Here is a 15,069-nt window from a genome sequence, read left to right on the forward strand (position 1 = left end):
AATGTATGAAAACAATGTTGATGAATATTGTCAGTGAGGTTGTCTGGCCCATTGCGGAAGTATAGAACTCAGACGGCTACAAATTTAAAGAAACGTTGCACAAAATGAAGCCCTACCCATTTCAATTCGACAGCACGTCTTCGTCAAAAGATGGACTAAACAGATCTACGGAGTCTAATCATCTTTGTAGGGGGCGAATACCCTCTGTCCAAGCATCGCAGCTTCGGGCTATGATTCGCGAAGCATACTCGGACCCGAGCAAGATTCTCGCTACATGCTGCTCTGACGATGGATTAGGATCACGCCTGGTCGAAGAGGCTGGGTTCCCGTACATATTTTTGGGTGGATTCATGGTCTCGTCTAGCTTTGGACTACCAGATACTGTCAGTTGATGACTCTGAAGTGTGATGAAAGTGAGGCTGCTATGCTAACAACATTAAAGGGTTACATTGCCTTCCAAGAAATGGTCAGCCGCATTCAAGAAGTCAAACGACAAACTACGATTCCTATCATAGCAGATGGAGATACTGGATACGGTTCTCCTGTAAATGTTAGGCGCACAGTCCAAGGTTTCGCCATGGCGGGTGCAGCGGGTATCATGATCGAAGATCAGACTTGGCCGAAGCGATGTGGCCATACTAAAGGGAAATCTGTAGTGTCCAGGGAGGAGGCCTTCGCACGAATCCAAGCAGCTGTGGATGCCCGCAATGAAGGAGTCGATATTGTTATCAACGCTCGCACGGATTCTTTTATTCTCGGATGGGACGAAGCAATTTATCGCGCAAAGAAGTTCATTGAGATTGGAGCAGACATGGTTTTCCTAGAGGCTCTTCCAGATAGAGAGACGATGAAGAAGACGGTTGAGGCCCTTAATTTCCCTGTCATGGCTAACATTATTGAAGGTGGCTTGACAGATAACCTTTCAGCTGAAGAGCTTGGCAAAATTGGTTTCTCAATAGTTGTATATCCCTTTACAATGGTGGCAGCTAGAGTCAAGGCTGTGAGGGAGGCATTGGAGTCTTTGAAAGCGAGTTTCACAGTTGGGGCACCTCCACGTATCATGTCTGCCGGAGATATTTGTGAAGCTGTTGGCTTCAACAAGTACTGGGAGCTTGAAGAGAAGTATAAATATTAGTGATATCAATTTTAGTTGTCTAAATGATAAAAGGGCTGTGATTCACAGAGACCTGTAGAAATGGTATTAAGCATTTTGTGTAGATATGAATGTTGTTACTATTTGATAGGGTGGTGTTATTAAATCCCGTTCCTGGTTTATGATGAAGCTGGCTCAAGATTATGAGCTGTTCTCTCAGAACAGAAGATCTGAGATGAAGTATACTAACTTGTTTCAATCAGCCCCTCTTATGATATAAGAATGCAACAAAAGTTCTGTTAATATACTCTTTGTCTCTCAGAGGGCTAGAATGCATTTATAATTTTGTCTAAATTAATGGCGCTTCTTTACAATCTCGATGTCCATTGCATAATATTTGCCACCTAGGCCCTATTCTGATCTTTTGCCCTTCTCGCCGCAGCTTGACCAGCCAGTCGGCCAAACACTGCACCCTTGACTAGACCCGCAGCGCCAGGGTAGTTGAATGCAAAGAAACCTCCACTAATCTCACCGACAGCCCAGAGACCAGGCATCTTCTCTCCTTCATTGTTAAGAACGTGAGCGTAGGGGTCAGTCTTGAGGCCACCATATGTGAACGTAATACCTACGCCAGATTAGTAAGAATAAAACAAAATGCATTATTAACAGGCCAACAGATGGGGCATAAACTTACCACATGTAACAGCGTATGCAACGAAAGGGCCTTGATCAATCGCCTGGGCCCAGTTGGTCTTGGGGATAGCCAGCTTTGTTCCTGTAGACAGACCATCCAAGTGGAAGGGGTCGAACTGGCCCGTCTTTGGCACTGCGGCGTTGAATTCTCGAACCGTATCAACAAATTGCTTTACATTCAGGCCAAGCTTTTGAGCAAGCCCATCTAAAGTATCATCAACCACAGGCGTGGCGGTCGAGTAGCGCGGCTCCAAAGTCTTGAGGACTTTTTGGTCGAAGATCTGGAATGCGACTGCTTCTTTCTGCTTGGCAATCTGCTCTCCAATGGCAGCGTAAGTGAGCTCAAACGTGTTCTCGCCCTCATTCACAAATCTCTGTCCATCCTTGTTAACCATTATGGCAAAAGGATAGGAGTATCGGCTCGTTTTGTCAGTCAGCCTGAGATCGCCAACCGCGGGGGCATTGTGGTCAACGGGAACAGCGTGACAACCGCCCCAGTGGCCTGTAGCTTGTGCTCCGTGAGAGATGGCATTCTCAATCATGGTGCCCGTATTATAGCGGCATCCACGGACTTTGGCGAGATCCCAACCCTGTCCTAGGTACTGACGACGAAGGCGGGGCGATGCTTCGAAGCCACCACATGCCAGAATGACCTGGCCCTTGAAATCGACAAAGCCGTCCTTCTGGCGTGCGCGAACTCCGAGGACGTTGTCGCCATTGGTAATGAGATCATAAGCAGGAGAAGAGTAGTGAGCATCAATGGAACTCTTCTCTACAGCCGCCCAGAGATTGTCGGTCAGACCAATACCTTCGTTATCGGCAATTAAACAAAGCCCTGGGTTGATGTCCACAACATCTTGTGTGATTTGATCTTCGCTGAAGAACTTGCTGAGTGCAAGCTTCCATCGCACTCCCTGGTCGCGCATCCATTTTACAGTATCATAGGAATGATCAAACATGACATGCATTGCCTCTTTATCGCAGTGGCCGCGAGAAGTCTCCATCATCTCATTTGCATATCGCTCCTTGGTGAAGGGCACGAGCCTTGCGCGCTTGGCCAGATATTTCCAATCTGGGTGAATCAGCGGCTCAATATCCTCCATGCCATTGTGGACGATCCTGAATGCGGCAGACGCAAAACGACTATTTCCGCCACGGTAAGCTTTGGGAGCTGCTTCGAGGATGGCGGTTCTGGCGCCAGCTTCGTGAGCAGAGAGCGCAGCAACGAGGGCTGCGTTGCCGCCGCCGACCACAATGACATCATATGAAAGAGTTGTCATTTTGATAATATGACCGTAAAATAAATTGGGACTGAAATCCTGGGTCTTTGGAACAGGTATGCTTATCAAGTTGCTGAGAGATGACCTGAGAGCCAGCTTTCGTCATCAACGATGGCACTTCGCAATATATATTCGTTTACTTCTTCCTCATGCATCCATATACTTCCTCAAACTTTGTATCTCTCCCCACGAATCTCTATATCACATGACATTCAGTTTGCCGTCGCCTAAGTCGTGCCTCCAAGTAGACGGAGCGGGTAGGATGGAATCCGGAGCGAAGCGGCGCTGAATGGGTGTCGTGTTGTCCTAGAGGCCGCTCCGCTCCGCTCCGAGAAAGGAAATCAAGTGACCTTGAATCACCTTTTTTTTTTTTTTTTTTTTTTTTTTTTTTCATGATTGATCCTTATTCCACTTGACGGAAGCAACCTTCTCCCCATTGCTCACTTTCACTGTTAAATTTGCCTAACGCCGCTTACATTTGGACTACGCATGACGATCGTTGTCCACCTCAAGTCAATGCTTTTTGCTCCAAGCTTTGCTCATTATAACACAATAATGACCGTTAAGATTGGTTGTATATATAAGCTTCGGTTGAATCTGGAGTCTGCCGAGGCTGCAACAGTGTTAGTACAATACGGATCACACGTTAAACATCACATTTCATCAGGCTTATTTCTACATACATGACGGGCATTCCAAGCTAATAATCCTTAGAACTCCTTCCAACTTTCATGAATTACATCAAATATCGAAATTAAATCCATCCGCGGTCAGATCCATTCCTGACGCCCATGCAAAACTGGCCCAGTCCATGTCGGTTTGAGCCTGCAATTCGGGTGCATTTGAGCTCAACGCATGTTCTGTGGCCGCGGAAGCTGCCTCCGACACTGCGTCTGATCCTATTGGAACTTTGGAGCACGATGGTTAGTGAGATTTCTCGAAGCAAGATGCAGCGATCAACAACCAGTAAACAACGGCTATTCAAGGCATACGAACTCGTTGCGGAGGAGTTTAATCCAATGATTCGTTGTCCTCCGACGTTGTCCCTCCAGTAAAAGAGACAGTCATACGCTAGACTGGCCCCAAATCGGCTTCGATGAACTAAAGATGGAGGCTGCCAACAACCAGGCGTGCTGACGGTGTCTGTGCTCAGCCAAAGCTGGCGCATGATCTCGGCATGCCGTCCTGCAACGTCGTTATTTTCCACCGAGCATTTCCTCATGGCGCTTATGGCCTGGTTTAGAGTGGCGTTTCCCAACTCTGTGTCAACATCCGGGCTGTAAGATGAGTTAAGGACTTTGAACACAGCTCCCGCGGCGGTGAATAGCATTCGGAATAAGTGAACTGGAATATGTGCAAAAAGGCTTATTCTAACGTCCACTTCAATAATATATGTGATAAAAGTAGTCGCAAAATTGTATGCTTCTAGCACGGCGAGTCTTCTCTCAGGAGAATCGGGATCGAAAAAGTGCTGGATCAGCAAAAACAGCTTCACTGCCGTATAGTGAAGACGAGTTAAGTCTGTTCATGTGTGAGGCTAAACCCCGCAACCAATGAGGATCAAAAATTTCTTACCGGAAGTTCCATCCATTCCCTGTAAAACGTTTTCAAGATCAGCTTCCAGAGCTCTGACAAAAGGACCAACATTTGTCGGCTCTGGTCCATCAATCTCTGCTGGATTGTCGAATATTGCTCTTGTAGCTTTACCAAAGAACTCTTGTAGTTCAGTTTGAGATTTCAGTGGCTGTGAAATGCGTGGAAAATATTCATCTCTGATTCTTCCTGTGAGAGCGAAATTGGATAGTGTTGTAGGAAGTGATCCATATCCCGCAGCATTGCTAGTCAAAGTTAGCTATACCTGTTCAAAGTAAAACCCACTCTATGTCACTTACTTATGAGCTACTATAGTACAGGCGAGCCAGGTTCTAATCTTCTCAATTCGAAGAGGTTCTGTGGAAATGCAGTTTAACCGAGAGAAATAGCCAGGTTGATCTGGTTGGTATAGACCCAACTGAGTGGCCATGCTTAGTGCAATGTCACCCCATACAGGAGTATTTTCAAGTAATAGTGAACACGTTGGGAAAGGCCAAGTGCACAAAAGCAGCAGTGATTGTATGGTGGTGAGTTGGTTCCCTCGTGTGGAAATTACTTCCCAAGCAAGCTTTGTAACACAGCTGGATAATTTCCTCAATAGACTAACGTCGCGCTCATAACGACGCGCAGCAACGCTAACTATGGTCCAAAATAACAATGTTGACTTGGATAAATACTCATCGGGCGTCTGATCAGGATCAAGAAAGGGGAGGAAGGGGTGATACGAAGTAAAAAACCTGCTCTTGGTTAGCTGCGCAACACCGCGGATACAATTTGGCCATCAAATAGAACATACACATTGAATAGCTCATTGATGTGAGTATTCTTGAGCCGAACAGCTCCTATGCAACGAGAAATTGCATCAACAGAAGCGGGAGATGATACTGAAGGCAGTCTACGACGACTATTCAGCCGCAAGAAGTCGCTTCCCGTGGATTGAGAAGGTTGTAGAGACGGATCGATAGCTGGATGCACCACCACCTGTGACACATCTCCCTGACGACCTGATATAGGCGGTGAATTTTCCACTCGTGGTCTATCTTGGGGTGTTGGTGCTGTTGAGCCTCCTTGCTGAGAATGTTCGAGAGCATTCATGAATACTTCAAGGCGCTTTTCCAATTCATCAAATCGCCTGGATACCTCTATTATAAACTGATCATGAATGACAATATTTGAGTGACTTGCCTATTTTTGTTATTTCTGTGAAATTGGGGGTCTTCTTTGCACAATAAGCCGTGTTTCTCGCACCGCCTACAGCGGCCATCGCCTTTCTCGCAGCGAGACTAGGATCGTGTTACGACTGTCTATGCATGAAGCTTATAGGCTGAGAATGGTGTACTACCTTGCTCTGCCTGCAGGAAGTGCAGGCCATTCGCCGACTGGCAATCATTAAGAAGACTGAATGTAGAAGCTGGCTAAGCTGAGGCCAATGGGGAGAAGTAGATGTAGTTGGGTGGATGAAGCCAATGAAGTCGTTCAGCTCCCTTAATACACATCCCACGCACCCGAGAGTACCTAAAGGCCTTAGTCATCTTCGTGGGTAGTGGCGTACCCCGCAAACTAATATACCCTAGAATCTTCATGCAATTTGATTATTTGTTTTTGAAGTAAAGGGAGTTGACTTCATATCACCAATTTATATAAATCATTCACTATAGCAAGGTTAAGATGCTATGTCAATATTCATGTATAGCTAACAGGTAATACAACCAATTTATAACAAATAGTGATAAGGATTATCACTCTTTCTGCAAAGCGCAAGCCTTCCAAGTCAGTAATTTGAAGCATAAACTAATTGATTGCTAGTTATTCTCACTATACCCTTTTCTGCAAAACGCAATTTCTCATAGCAATCCAACTCGCCGCTCCGGCCCGGGACTCAGCTACCTTCAAGCTAAATTGAACTGGGTGAAAAAAAATTCAGCCATTTGCCAATAGCGGTAGAGAACAGACCGGAGAATGCATCGTTGAACTACCTAGGTAGGCAGACAAACGCCAAACATGGCATAGGACAGCTAGTATATTACACTGCTACTGCTATAAAAACTGTGAACTCAGATCGCCTGTTATATCTTAATCTCTAGCTACACCTCAATGTGGTTTGACTGCAATTGCAATGTGATGCACAACGCTATCTTTTGGTATTCATAACCCACCGAGAGTAATACTCTTAATATTCGTGTATTCCTTCAGAGCATGGCTAGAACCTTCAATGCCTAGTCCGCTCTCCTTGACACCACTGAATGGCTGCTCACAAGCACTGACCAAACCAACGCGACATCCTACCATGCCAACTTGAAGTGCTTCTGCGACATCCCACAATGTGTTGATGTTTTCTGTGAACAAATATCCTGCCAGACCAACATCGGTATCATTTGCCATACGAATGACTTCCTCCTGGGTGGAGAAAGGTATCAGACATGCCACTGGGCCAAATGTCTCTTCCTGACAGAACAACATGTCCGACTTTGATCCAGTGATGATAGTTGGAGGATAGAAGTTGGGTCCGTAGTTGTGGTCGGCTTTACCTCCGAGGATTACTTTCGCTCCTCGACTCACCGCATCATCCACATGCCGTTGCACCTTCTCCACCCCTTTACCGGCATACAAGGGTCCGAAATTCGACTTTGGATCCCAAACGGAGGCTGAAGGGCGAATTGTCTCGGCAACTCGAGTCTTGAGCCGGTTAGCGAACTCGTCATATATTTGTTCGTGGATAAATATGCGATTTGCACAAACGCATGTTTGTCCAGAGGACCGAAATTTGGACAGAATCATGCCATCCACTGCGCTGTCTATATTGGCATCTTCAAACACGATAAACGGTGCGTTGCCGCCCAATTCTAGGCTTGTCTTCTTAATATACCGTGCGCATTGTGTGTTCAGAATTTTGCCCACTGCTGTTGAGCCGGTGAAACTGAGGTGCTTCACTAGCTTGCTGTTGCAGAGTTCCTCTCCGATGGTGGGCGTTGACTCTGGGCTACAAGTAATTACGCTAAGAACGCCGGCGGGAAACCCGGCGCGCTCAAATAACTTGGCCATGGCAATAGCACAGAGCGGTGTCTCTGGAGCAGGTTTTAGAACCACGGTGTTGCCAGCAGCAATTGCGGCTCCAGCTTTTCGAGTGATCATTGCCACCGGTGAGTTCCAGGGGGTAATAGCGGCAACAACACCTTGAGGTTCTCTAACGGTCATGATGCGCGTGCCCCTGCGGTAGGCTGGGATCGTCTCGCCGTAGATGCGTTCGCATTCGGACTCAAACCAGTCAAGGTAATCTATGCCATATGCCACGGTACCAAGAGATTCACTAAACGGCTTGCCAAGCTCAATGGTACATAGTGCTGCTAGATCATTCCGTGCTGCCTTGATGAGGTCCCCCCAACGACGCAGCATGAAGCGACGGTCACGGTGCGGAACCTTGCGAAAGATTTGGAAGGCATCTTCAGCAGCCTTGATGGCGTCGCGAACCTCTGCAACTGATAAATCAGGTACGAGGCATACCACTGCATCATCGACGGGATCTTGCCTAATGTTAGCATGAAGAAAGGCAATATCATTACACACGATCTCTGCTCACCATGTACAGGAAAACTCTTTTTACTGGCAGCGGTAACCCATTGCCCGTTGACGAAACAGCGATTGTCAACTAAAGACGGATCCTCAAACTGATGATCGTGTTTCATACATCAGCCGAGTTTCTAAAACATCCAGAGGACCCTCTGCATCTACTTACAGTGTATTCAAAATGTTTTAGCAGAATAGACTCCATTGTGAAGGGCTTGTTTCTGTAAAACAGAGGTATACTGTGTTCTACTATAGACGAGTAGTTGATGGCGATAGATAGATGGACTACTCATAGTTCTCTTACTCGAGAATTACACATTTCATGCAAATTACACCTAATGACTGCCTTATTAACGACGACAGCAATATTATGCTAACTCCGATTAACTTGATCAAATGATGTCGGCGATAGCTCTCAGCGGTTCTTTAGTTGTCGAGCTAGTGGGCGCCACGAAACTCAAAATCACCGAGGGATCCCCCGCTCGGCGATTGCAGGGTTATGCGATGCCAGTACGAACAAGGTCCAAATGGCGTTGAATTCTTCTGTACTAGGTAGATGAAATAAATGAGCCTAATTGTGTTTACTAAAGCTCGTTTATCGAATCAATGGATATCGATCTTGCGTAAAAGCCCCCCCCGATATCAATCTTTTCCACAAGTGTAGAAAAAAAATTATACATCGTCAAAGCTGATACAACATGGCGAGAATGCGTGCAGTTGTGTTCAACGGGAAATACGACGTCAGTGTGGAGGATCGGCCCTTGCCTCAAATCGAGGACCCCAGAGATATTATTGTTAAAGTGCAATATGCTGGGCTTTGTGGAACGTACGTCTTCTTTACAGCCCATCAGGTAGCTCAAAAGCTACAAAAAGGTTTGCAAAGCTGATCGCGTCGAGCAGGGAACTACACATGTATCGCGGCCATCACGAGGTTCCTCGGGGATTCATTCTGGGACATGAGTTCAGCGGCACTGTGACACAAGTCGGGGATGATATCAAGTTGTTCAACGTTGGGGATAAGATTACATGCCCATTCTCGATACAGTGGTATGCCACATCCATTACGTTTAGCCATTTTGTACCAGCTACATGAGGGAAGTTCTAACATTGAGTGACCTTAGTGGGGAATGCTTCTACTGCACTCGTGGCTTGACCTCCCGTTGCGTCAAAGTTTCATTGATTGGTACCACAGCATTAGATGGAGCCCAGGCTGAATATGTAAGTCATTTCTCTTACCGGTTTGCCACGTCGTCTATATGTGATGATCTTTAACTATGCCTAACATATAATTTAGGTGCGGATCCCTTTGGCAGATAGTACTGCTGTCCTAGCTCCGCCAGAAATCGATGAGAAGCTTCTTGTTTTAATGGCTGATATTCTACCTACTGGGTACTTTGCCGCCAGTAACGGCTATGCTTTGTTGAAAGACACGGAGAGAAAGGATGCAGTCGTGGCTGTGGTCGGCTGTGGTCCAGTTGGTGAGACTCATCTCCCGCTTCGAGTCTCAAAAGACTGTTTATTGACCAAGCAACTGCCACTCTGTAGGTCTGTGTGCCATAGTATCGGCCCTCCAGTTCAAGCCGAAACACCTATTCGCCATTGATTCCATCCCTGACCGCCTCGAGAGAGCAGAACAACTAGGTGCTGAGCCGCTGAACTTTGCCACTGATCTTGAAGGCCTAAAGAAGCGCGTGTTTGAAGTCACTGAAGGAAGGGGAATCGACGTTGCGCTTGAAATTGTGGGCCAGAGTCCGGCGTTGAGGCTGGCGTTTGATATACTGCGGCCCTGGGGTGTTATCAGTAGTATCGGTGTGCATTATGGAGAGGTATGTGAATCACCGTGGATTGAAGTTGACTACTGGGGCAGTTTCATTCTGATCATGAGTCACTAGGTTCCATGGACTGGAAATGAGGCGTATCACAAAAACTTGCGATTGCAAATGGGCCGCTGCCCGGTTCGCGCCGTCTTCCCTCCAGCGCTTGAGGTATTAAAAAAGACGCAGCATCTATTGGGGTAAGTCTTAGGATTAATTCTTACGTTGAGTTGATTAAATGCTTAACGTAAAGCAGTTTCATGTGCGACAATATCATTTCCATAGAGGATGCCGAGGAGGCTTATAGGCAATTCGAGAAAGGCAAAATCCAAAAAGTCATCTTTGCTTTCGGGGATGATGTGCCAAAGAAAAGGCTGAATGTTGCTTAACTATGAGTGGTAAATATATGACCTGCCTCTATCTTTAGTTGTAGTATGCCGTGAGAGAAATCTCCTGAGCTATGGTGGCACCTGGGTAGATAGAGAGATTTAAGGTGTTGAGATAACTAGAAAATTAAAGGGAAAGAGGGCATATAGTGTAACTACTACATATCTAGATCAATGGAATTCTGGAGTACTATATACTCCCATGGCAGTTTTTCCCGTTGGCTTACCGTAAATGCAAAGTTATTACAGCCTTATAGAAATATACCGCAGTTGCACTAGATTAAGTCTAGCATATATACTATTTTAACAGCGTCTAGGTTTCTAAGGGCTCTGGTAAATAGCTGCAATTGGAGAACAAAATGATATAGGATATACAGACCTTATGTTCCAGGTATCTTAAGCAGCTTTGACTTTGACTTGAGCTGTCTCGGCTGTGAGTAGTGTATACGGAGCTTGTCCCTCTTGCGCAGCCATTGTGACGACTGTGAGATTGGAAACGTTGGGACTGGATGGATGTGCAGGTTATTGAAGTTGAGTGTAAAGATGATACCAATGGTAAAACTAGACTATTTGTTCTTATATACTTTACCTCTTTTTATATAGAATTGGATTTTCGCTTTTCGCTTTTCGGGGGTTTTCTTTTCCTTTTCATTTCGTCATGAGTTACATCATAATCGCTGTATCAGCGGCATAGCAGCGGCATTCGGTCGGCTCGGCTATTAGCACTTATGGAACTGCGCCATTTCTGCGGGATCCGTATAAAAGTCTTAGGCAGTATAGCATAGTAGACTAATGCAGGACTTTTGTCGCATGCAAGTTGTGACTATTGATTATTAACTTTCTTATAATAACCCCCAATTATGATAGGGTTGGGAATAGCTTTATCTCTGTATTTCATCCGCTATATCCGGTATCATACCATTACTCCGCTATTAGCTATGTCGGCAGTTACTTATACCCCTCTTAGTTTTTTTTGTCGTTATTATATATGCGTACCCCGCATAGATCTTGTGTACTTTGAGCGAAATGTATACAAAATAGCGCTTAGAGTTATTGTTACAATAGAATTATAGAATGGAATCATACATAAACCTGTAGGGATTTTGTTTAATATATAAAGAAGGTACTATCTTAAGCTCCTCTTTAAGTATTATAGCATTATCTCTTTTTCTCTTACATTTGATCTCGTGTAATAAATTTGCCTTATTCTCTCCTTTTTATCGTCTCTATATACTAAGAACTATGTCTGGTCGTCTGGCTACATATGATGCAAGTGGTTTAATGTCCTCTATGGGAAACCACTCAAACTAATAGCTTTTTAACCTCAAGTCTGCCTCAGAGAGCCGTTTACCAACTTATGGTAAACTTCTTTTTGAGGCCAAAACAGCTAAAGCTCTGACATTTGAGCAGCTAGCACAAATTACTGGACGCACTGAGGTTGCAGTTGCAGCATTATTCTATGGGCAAACAACTGCAACACCAGAAGACGTTGACAAGCTTAGCGCCGCCCTTGACATTCCCCGCGAGGTATTAGCGCAGCAGCTACTTGGCTTCCCAAATCGTGGTCAATCAGGACCTATGCCACCCACGGAGCCGCTTATTTATCGCCTTTATGAGATAATTCAAAATTATGGCTATTCATACAAGGCAGTTCTTAATGAGAAGTTTGGAGATGGCATTATGAGCGGAGTTAACTTTACTACTAAAGTTGAGGCAGAAGTTGACGAAACTGGTGCAAAATGGGCCATTATTACATTACGAGGCAAATGGTTAGTTGACACTCATTTGTTTATCTCAGTGATATTGATTACTAAGATGCATAGGCTTGACTTTGCCCGTTTCTGAAGAACATGAGTTTCACATACCAGATTAGTTATATATTACTGGCCATTGATTTTATAAATGAGGTTGAAACCATGCGAAGTAATATGACACTCTAGTCACAATCAGGCATTCATTCATTTTCTAAATCAGCTCCGAGTGGTTAGTGAGATAGTAATGAGATGCACTATATACCTAGGTATTAATAGCCTTCTGGAATTCTCATTTCACCAAAATGCAATTGTTGTACAAATTAGATTACCGTTCAAAGTGCCACTGTCTTTGTGCATATTTAGCTGTTGAAAGCGTTCAGCGAGGCCATATCCACCATCCCTCCAACCCATGTGCCTAGCATCCAATTTCCCAATGATGCCATATTTCCAAACCCGTCCATTCCTTCCATAAAATATTCATTTGTGTCTAATACCTCTTGCTGGGAGTCTATCGCCAATGAAGGTGGCATATTATCTGTTTCAAGCACTGGGTTTGGATCAAATTCCGTGACCAGCCGTCCAACATCTTCTAACCCCTCATCAGATATTCCTTTCTGAGCCCTTGTTGCTGTGAGACGTGGTCGTTTGATCACTGTTCTCTGCCTAGCAGTGGTTTCCCCTGCGTCCTTAGACATACGGTGAATCGTATCCCATTTGGGACACAGCTCCGGTCCTAATTGCTCGAGGTACTGTCGCTGGTTGTCATCTATTGTAAATGTCAATAGCTCAATATGTTTGTCTTGCTGGGTAGCAGCGCGGCAAACAGCGCGAATAACCCTTCGCGCGCCGGTGGCTGACGGGTATCTCTTTCCCATTTCTGCCAAACATTGATCAATAATATCCAACTCATGGCGCGTCTCAACCTCGAGGTTCGGGCATCTTAGACCGGTTGACTGGACCAGACCTGCAGTCATCATATAGAAAACGAATACAGGCGCAAGCATAGGCAACTCGCCCCGGTTCAGAAACTCTTCGAAAATGGCCACAATGAAGGAAGTGGCTAGTAACGCCATAGCGGAAGGCGCATGAGCTTTTGTTGGGAACAAAAGCACCAAGGCAGTAAAATAAGCAACCCACAGTTGGCGAACCTTGAAATTATATGCGGCCAAATTTCCATCTTGATGGTATATCCGTAGATCCTCGTGCAAATAACGGCTCCAGTTCAACAGCCTTGCTTCAATCGCCACTCGATTTGCTCGACCAAACATGTCTCTAACAATCGCTTCCGTCAAATCACCCAATATTCCACATATGTCAACATAAGACAGAAATAAGTGGACATCGAGATTAGACTCAGGAAAGTCGTTCAATGTTAGCGGCCTCACATCAAAACCCTCAGGATGTATAGCCCGTGGCCGTCCGTGGCACATAGAGATCAAACAATCTCGAGACTTTTGAGTGGACAGAGTCAGTGAATTCAGTTTATAGTTTGCTCGCAAAACCAGTAACGAAATACTTACGAATATGGTCCACCAAAGTCTCCTCCGTAAGCTAGCATGAGGTTGCTTGCGGTCTGGCTCCCGGTGGAGTCCAATCTGATGCGCCAGACCAACGGTCATGTGCAGCCAGAAGCTGCTGGAGTCGATCGATACATGCTCTGGCCCCGAAGGATTCCACCATTGCAGCATACACATGGCGCGGACGATTACGAGCGGATTCTTCTCATGGCCAGAATAGTACAATGCTTTGGCTCTGTGATAAAATGCCTGGCCAACCTCCTGCGCAGTCGGGGCCATTGAAACCCTACACCCTGCAGTACAGAGAGATTGAAAGAGGAGTAATGAGGGTTCGAAGTCGTCTGTCTTTCGGAACTCTGATCGATTCACGATAGGCATCCACGGATAGCATCGCTCCATGAAATGCGAAATTAGGCTGTCCCCAAGAACGCGTGTCGGCAATTCTAATGCTCCGAGTTCTTGAAGATACCTATGATCTACTTCAGAGAACGCGTTGTTTGGTTCATCAACATAGTCCTTCGCGTCTTCCTCGTCTATCGGGGCTACGCCTTGGACATATTCCGCGCGGCCGAGGTAGCTTCCAGGACTCGCATTGCTTGGCCGTGGTGGATCTCCGGCCTCTGCTCCGTTTGGCTGTGCTGGGCTTAGTAGCGATGGCGCTGAAATGCTTCGCCGTTGTTGCTCTTGCGCTTGTATTGGGGTCGTGATACGGGTCTGGTTATTGGTGCTCCGCTTAGAAGGCGGTAAGTATGTGGTTTGTGGAAGCTCGCCTTTCCGCTTTCTCTGATGAGGCCTATATAATGTCAATATGGGCATTGTAAATTGCGCTTCATTGTAACTCAACCGTACACGCAATCATCCCCGAATATTCGGCAATTGGTACATGGTGGCTCAGCTTGTACGTCGCACTTGACCTGCAACCAGTCTCAGCCTCCATCGTCAATTCTCGTCATTTGGATCTATCGGATTGCCTACGTACCTTTCTCCAATGACAGGCACTGCAAGCTTTGGCCCCTCGACCCATCTTTGCCTCCTGATGTTGGCTTATCATTTATTTCTGGCTACAGCTTTGGCGCTGGCAGAAGTACAAGGCAGAAAGTAGAAGTAATAGATGGATGTTAATGTGTTGGGTGAGTTCCGGTTTATGCGGGGTGCGGGGTGCCTATTAATTAATAGCCCCGATACTCCAGCGCTGAGATGCGGCACGCACGTTAACTGAGCACGAGGCAAACTAATAACATAAGCCAGCTCACGCTATAAAACGCCCTTTCCGTACATGTAGTCCGCGGTACATAAGGTACTATACAATCTCGAAGGTATACAGTAACTTTTCCCAGTTATATGCCTATATCACGGTATAATAATATCAATCAGC

The 15,069-nt window shown here is 45.8% G+C and overlaps 7 protein-coding genes across 7 annotated transcripts; 3 read left to right on the forward strand and 4 right to left on the reverse strand.

The window, feature by feature from the left end:
- Positions 1 to 104: 104 nt before the first annotated feature.
- On the forward strand, positions 105 to 1,135 carry V8C40DRAFT_270563 (isocitrate lyase/PEP mutase family protein; the record flags this gene model as incomplete). Its single annotated transcript, XM_083220199.1, has 2 exons — positions 105 to 383; positions 443 to 1,135. The coding sequence occupies 2 exons, from the start codon at positions 105 to 107 to the stop codon at positions 1,133 to 1,135; spliced, it is 972 nt and encodes a 323-aa protein (XP_083068010.1).
- Positions 1,136 to 1,497: 362 nt separating this feature from the next.
- Positions 1,498 to 3,066, reverse strand: V8C40DRAFT_283549 (FAD binding domain-containing protein; the record flags this gene model as incomplete). Its single annotated transcript, XM_083221971.1, has 2 exons — positions 1,498 to 1,718; positions 1,788 to 3,066. 2 exons carry the CDS (start codon positions 3,064 to 3,066, stop codon positions 1,498 to 1,500), a joined length of 1,500 nt encoding a protein of 499 aa, XP_083068011.1.
- A 741-nt stretch (positions 3,067 to 3,807) lies between these two features.
- V8C40DRAFT_270565 (uncharacterized protein) lies at positions 3,808 to 5,089 on the reverse strand (the record flags this gene model as incomplete). Its single annotated transcript, XM_083220200.1, has 4 exons — positions 3,808 to 3,974; positions 4,063 to 4,587; positions 4,642 to 4,904; positions 4,959 to 5,089. 4 exons carry the CDS (start codon positions 5,087 to 5,089, stop codon positions 3,808 to 3,810), a joined length of 1,086 nt encoding a protein of 361 aa, XP_083068012.1.
- A 1,648-nt stretch (positions 5,090 to 6,737) lies between these two features.
- On the reverse strand, positions 6,738 to 8,581 carry V8C40DRAFT_122905 (NAD-dependent succinate-semialdehyde dehydrogenase). The gene is made up of 3 exons (XM_083210954.1): positions 8,393 to 8,581; positions 8,237 to 8,324; positions 6,738 to 8,180 (listed from the first exon to the last, which is right to left on the reverse strand). Exons 1-3 carry the CDS (start codon positions 8,426 to 8,428, stop codon positions 6,805 to 6,807), a joined length of 1,500 nt encoding a protein of 499 aa, XP_083068013.1. The 5' UTR covers positions 8,429 to 8,581; the 3' UTR covers positions 6,738 to 6,804.
- A 340-nt stretch (positions 8,582 to 8,921) lies between these two features.
- V8C40DRAFT_277872 (alcohol dehydrogenase family protein) lies at positions 8,922 to 10,426 on the forward strand (the record flags this gene model as incomplete). Its single annotated transcript, XM_083221003.1, has 7 exons — positions 8,922 to 9,049; positions 9,124 to 9,288; positions 9,345 to 9,441; positions 9,518 to 9,701; positions 9,769 to 10,049; positions 10,116 to 10,237; positions 10,294 to 10,426. The coding sequence occupies 7 exons, from the start codon at positions 8,922 to 8,924 to the stop codon at positions 10,424 to 10,426; spliced, it is 1,110 nt and encodes a 369-aa protein (XP_083068014.1).
- A 1,117-nt stretch (positions 10,427 to 11,543) lies between these two features.
- Positions 11,544 to 12,494, forward strand: V8C40DRAFT_257242 (cyanate lyase C-terminal domain-containing protein). The gene is made up of 3 exons (XM_083218449.1): positions 11,544 to 11,692; positions 11,753 to 12,192; positions 12,247 to 12,494. The coding sequence occupies exons 1-3, from the start codon at positions 11,666 to 11,668 to the stop codon at positions 12,266 to 12,268; spliced, it is 489 nt and encodes a 162-aa protein (XP_083068015.1). The 5' UTR covers positions 11,544 to 11,665; the 3' UTR covers positions 12,269 to 12,494.
- Positions 12,408 to 14,824, reverse strand: V8C40DRAFT_257243 (transcription factor domain-containing protein). The gene is made up of 4 exons (XM_083218450.1): positions 14,674 to 14,824; positions 14,544 to 14,608; positions 13,698 to 14,487; positions 12,408 to 13,628 (listed from the first exon to the last, which is right to left on the reverse strand). Exons 1-4 carry the CDS (start codon positions 14,743 to 14,745, stop codon positions 12,537 to 12,539), a joined length of 2,019 nt encoding a protein of 672 aa, XP_083068016.1. The 5' UTR covers positions 14,746 to 14,824; the 3' UTR covers positions 12,408 to 12,536.
- Between the last annotated feature and the right edge of the window lie 245 nt (positions 14,825 to 15,069).

This window comes from Trichoderma camerunense (genome assembly GCF_050948025.1).
Source record: "Trichoderma camerunense strain CBS 138272 chromosome Unknown V8C40scaffold_24, whole genome shotgun sequence".
In the NCBI taxonomy this organism is placed as follows: Eukaryota; Fungi; Ascomycota; class Sordariomycetes; order Hypocreales; family Hypocreaceae; genus Trichoderma; species Trichoderma camerunense.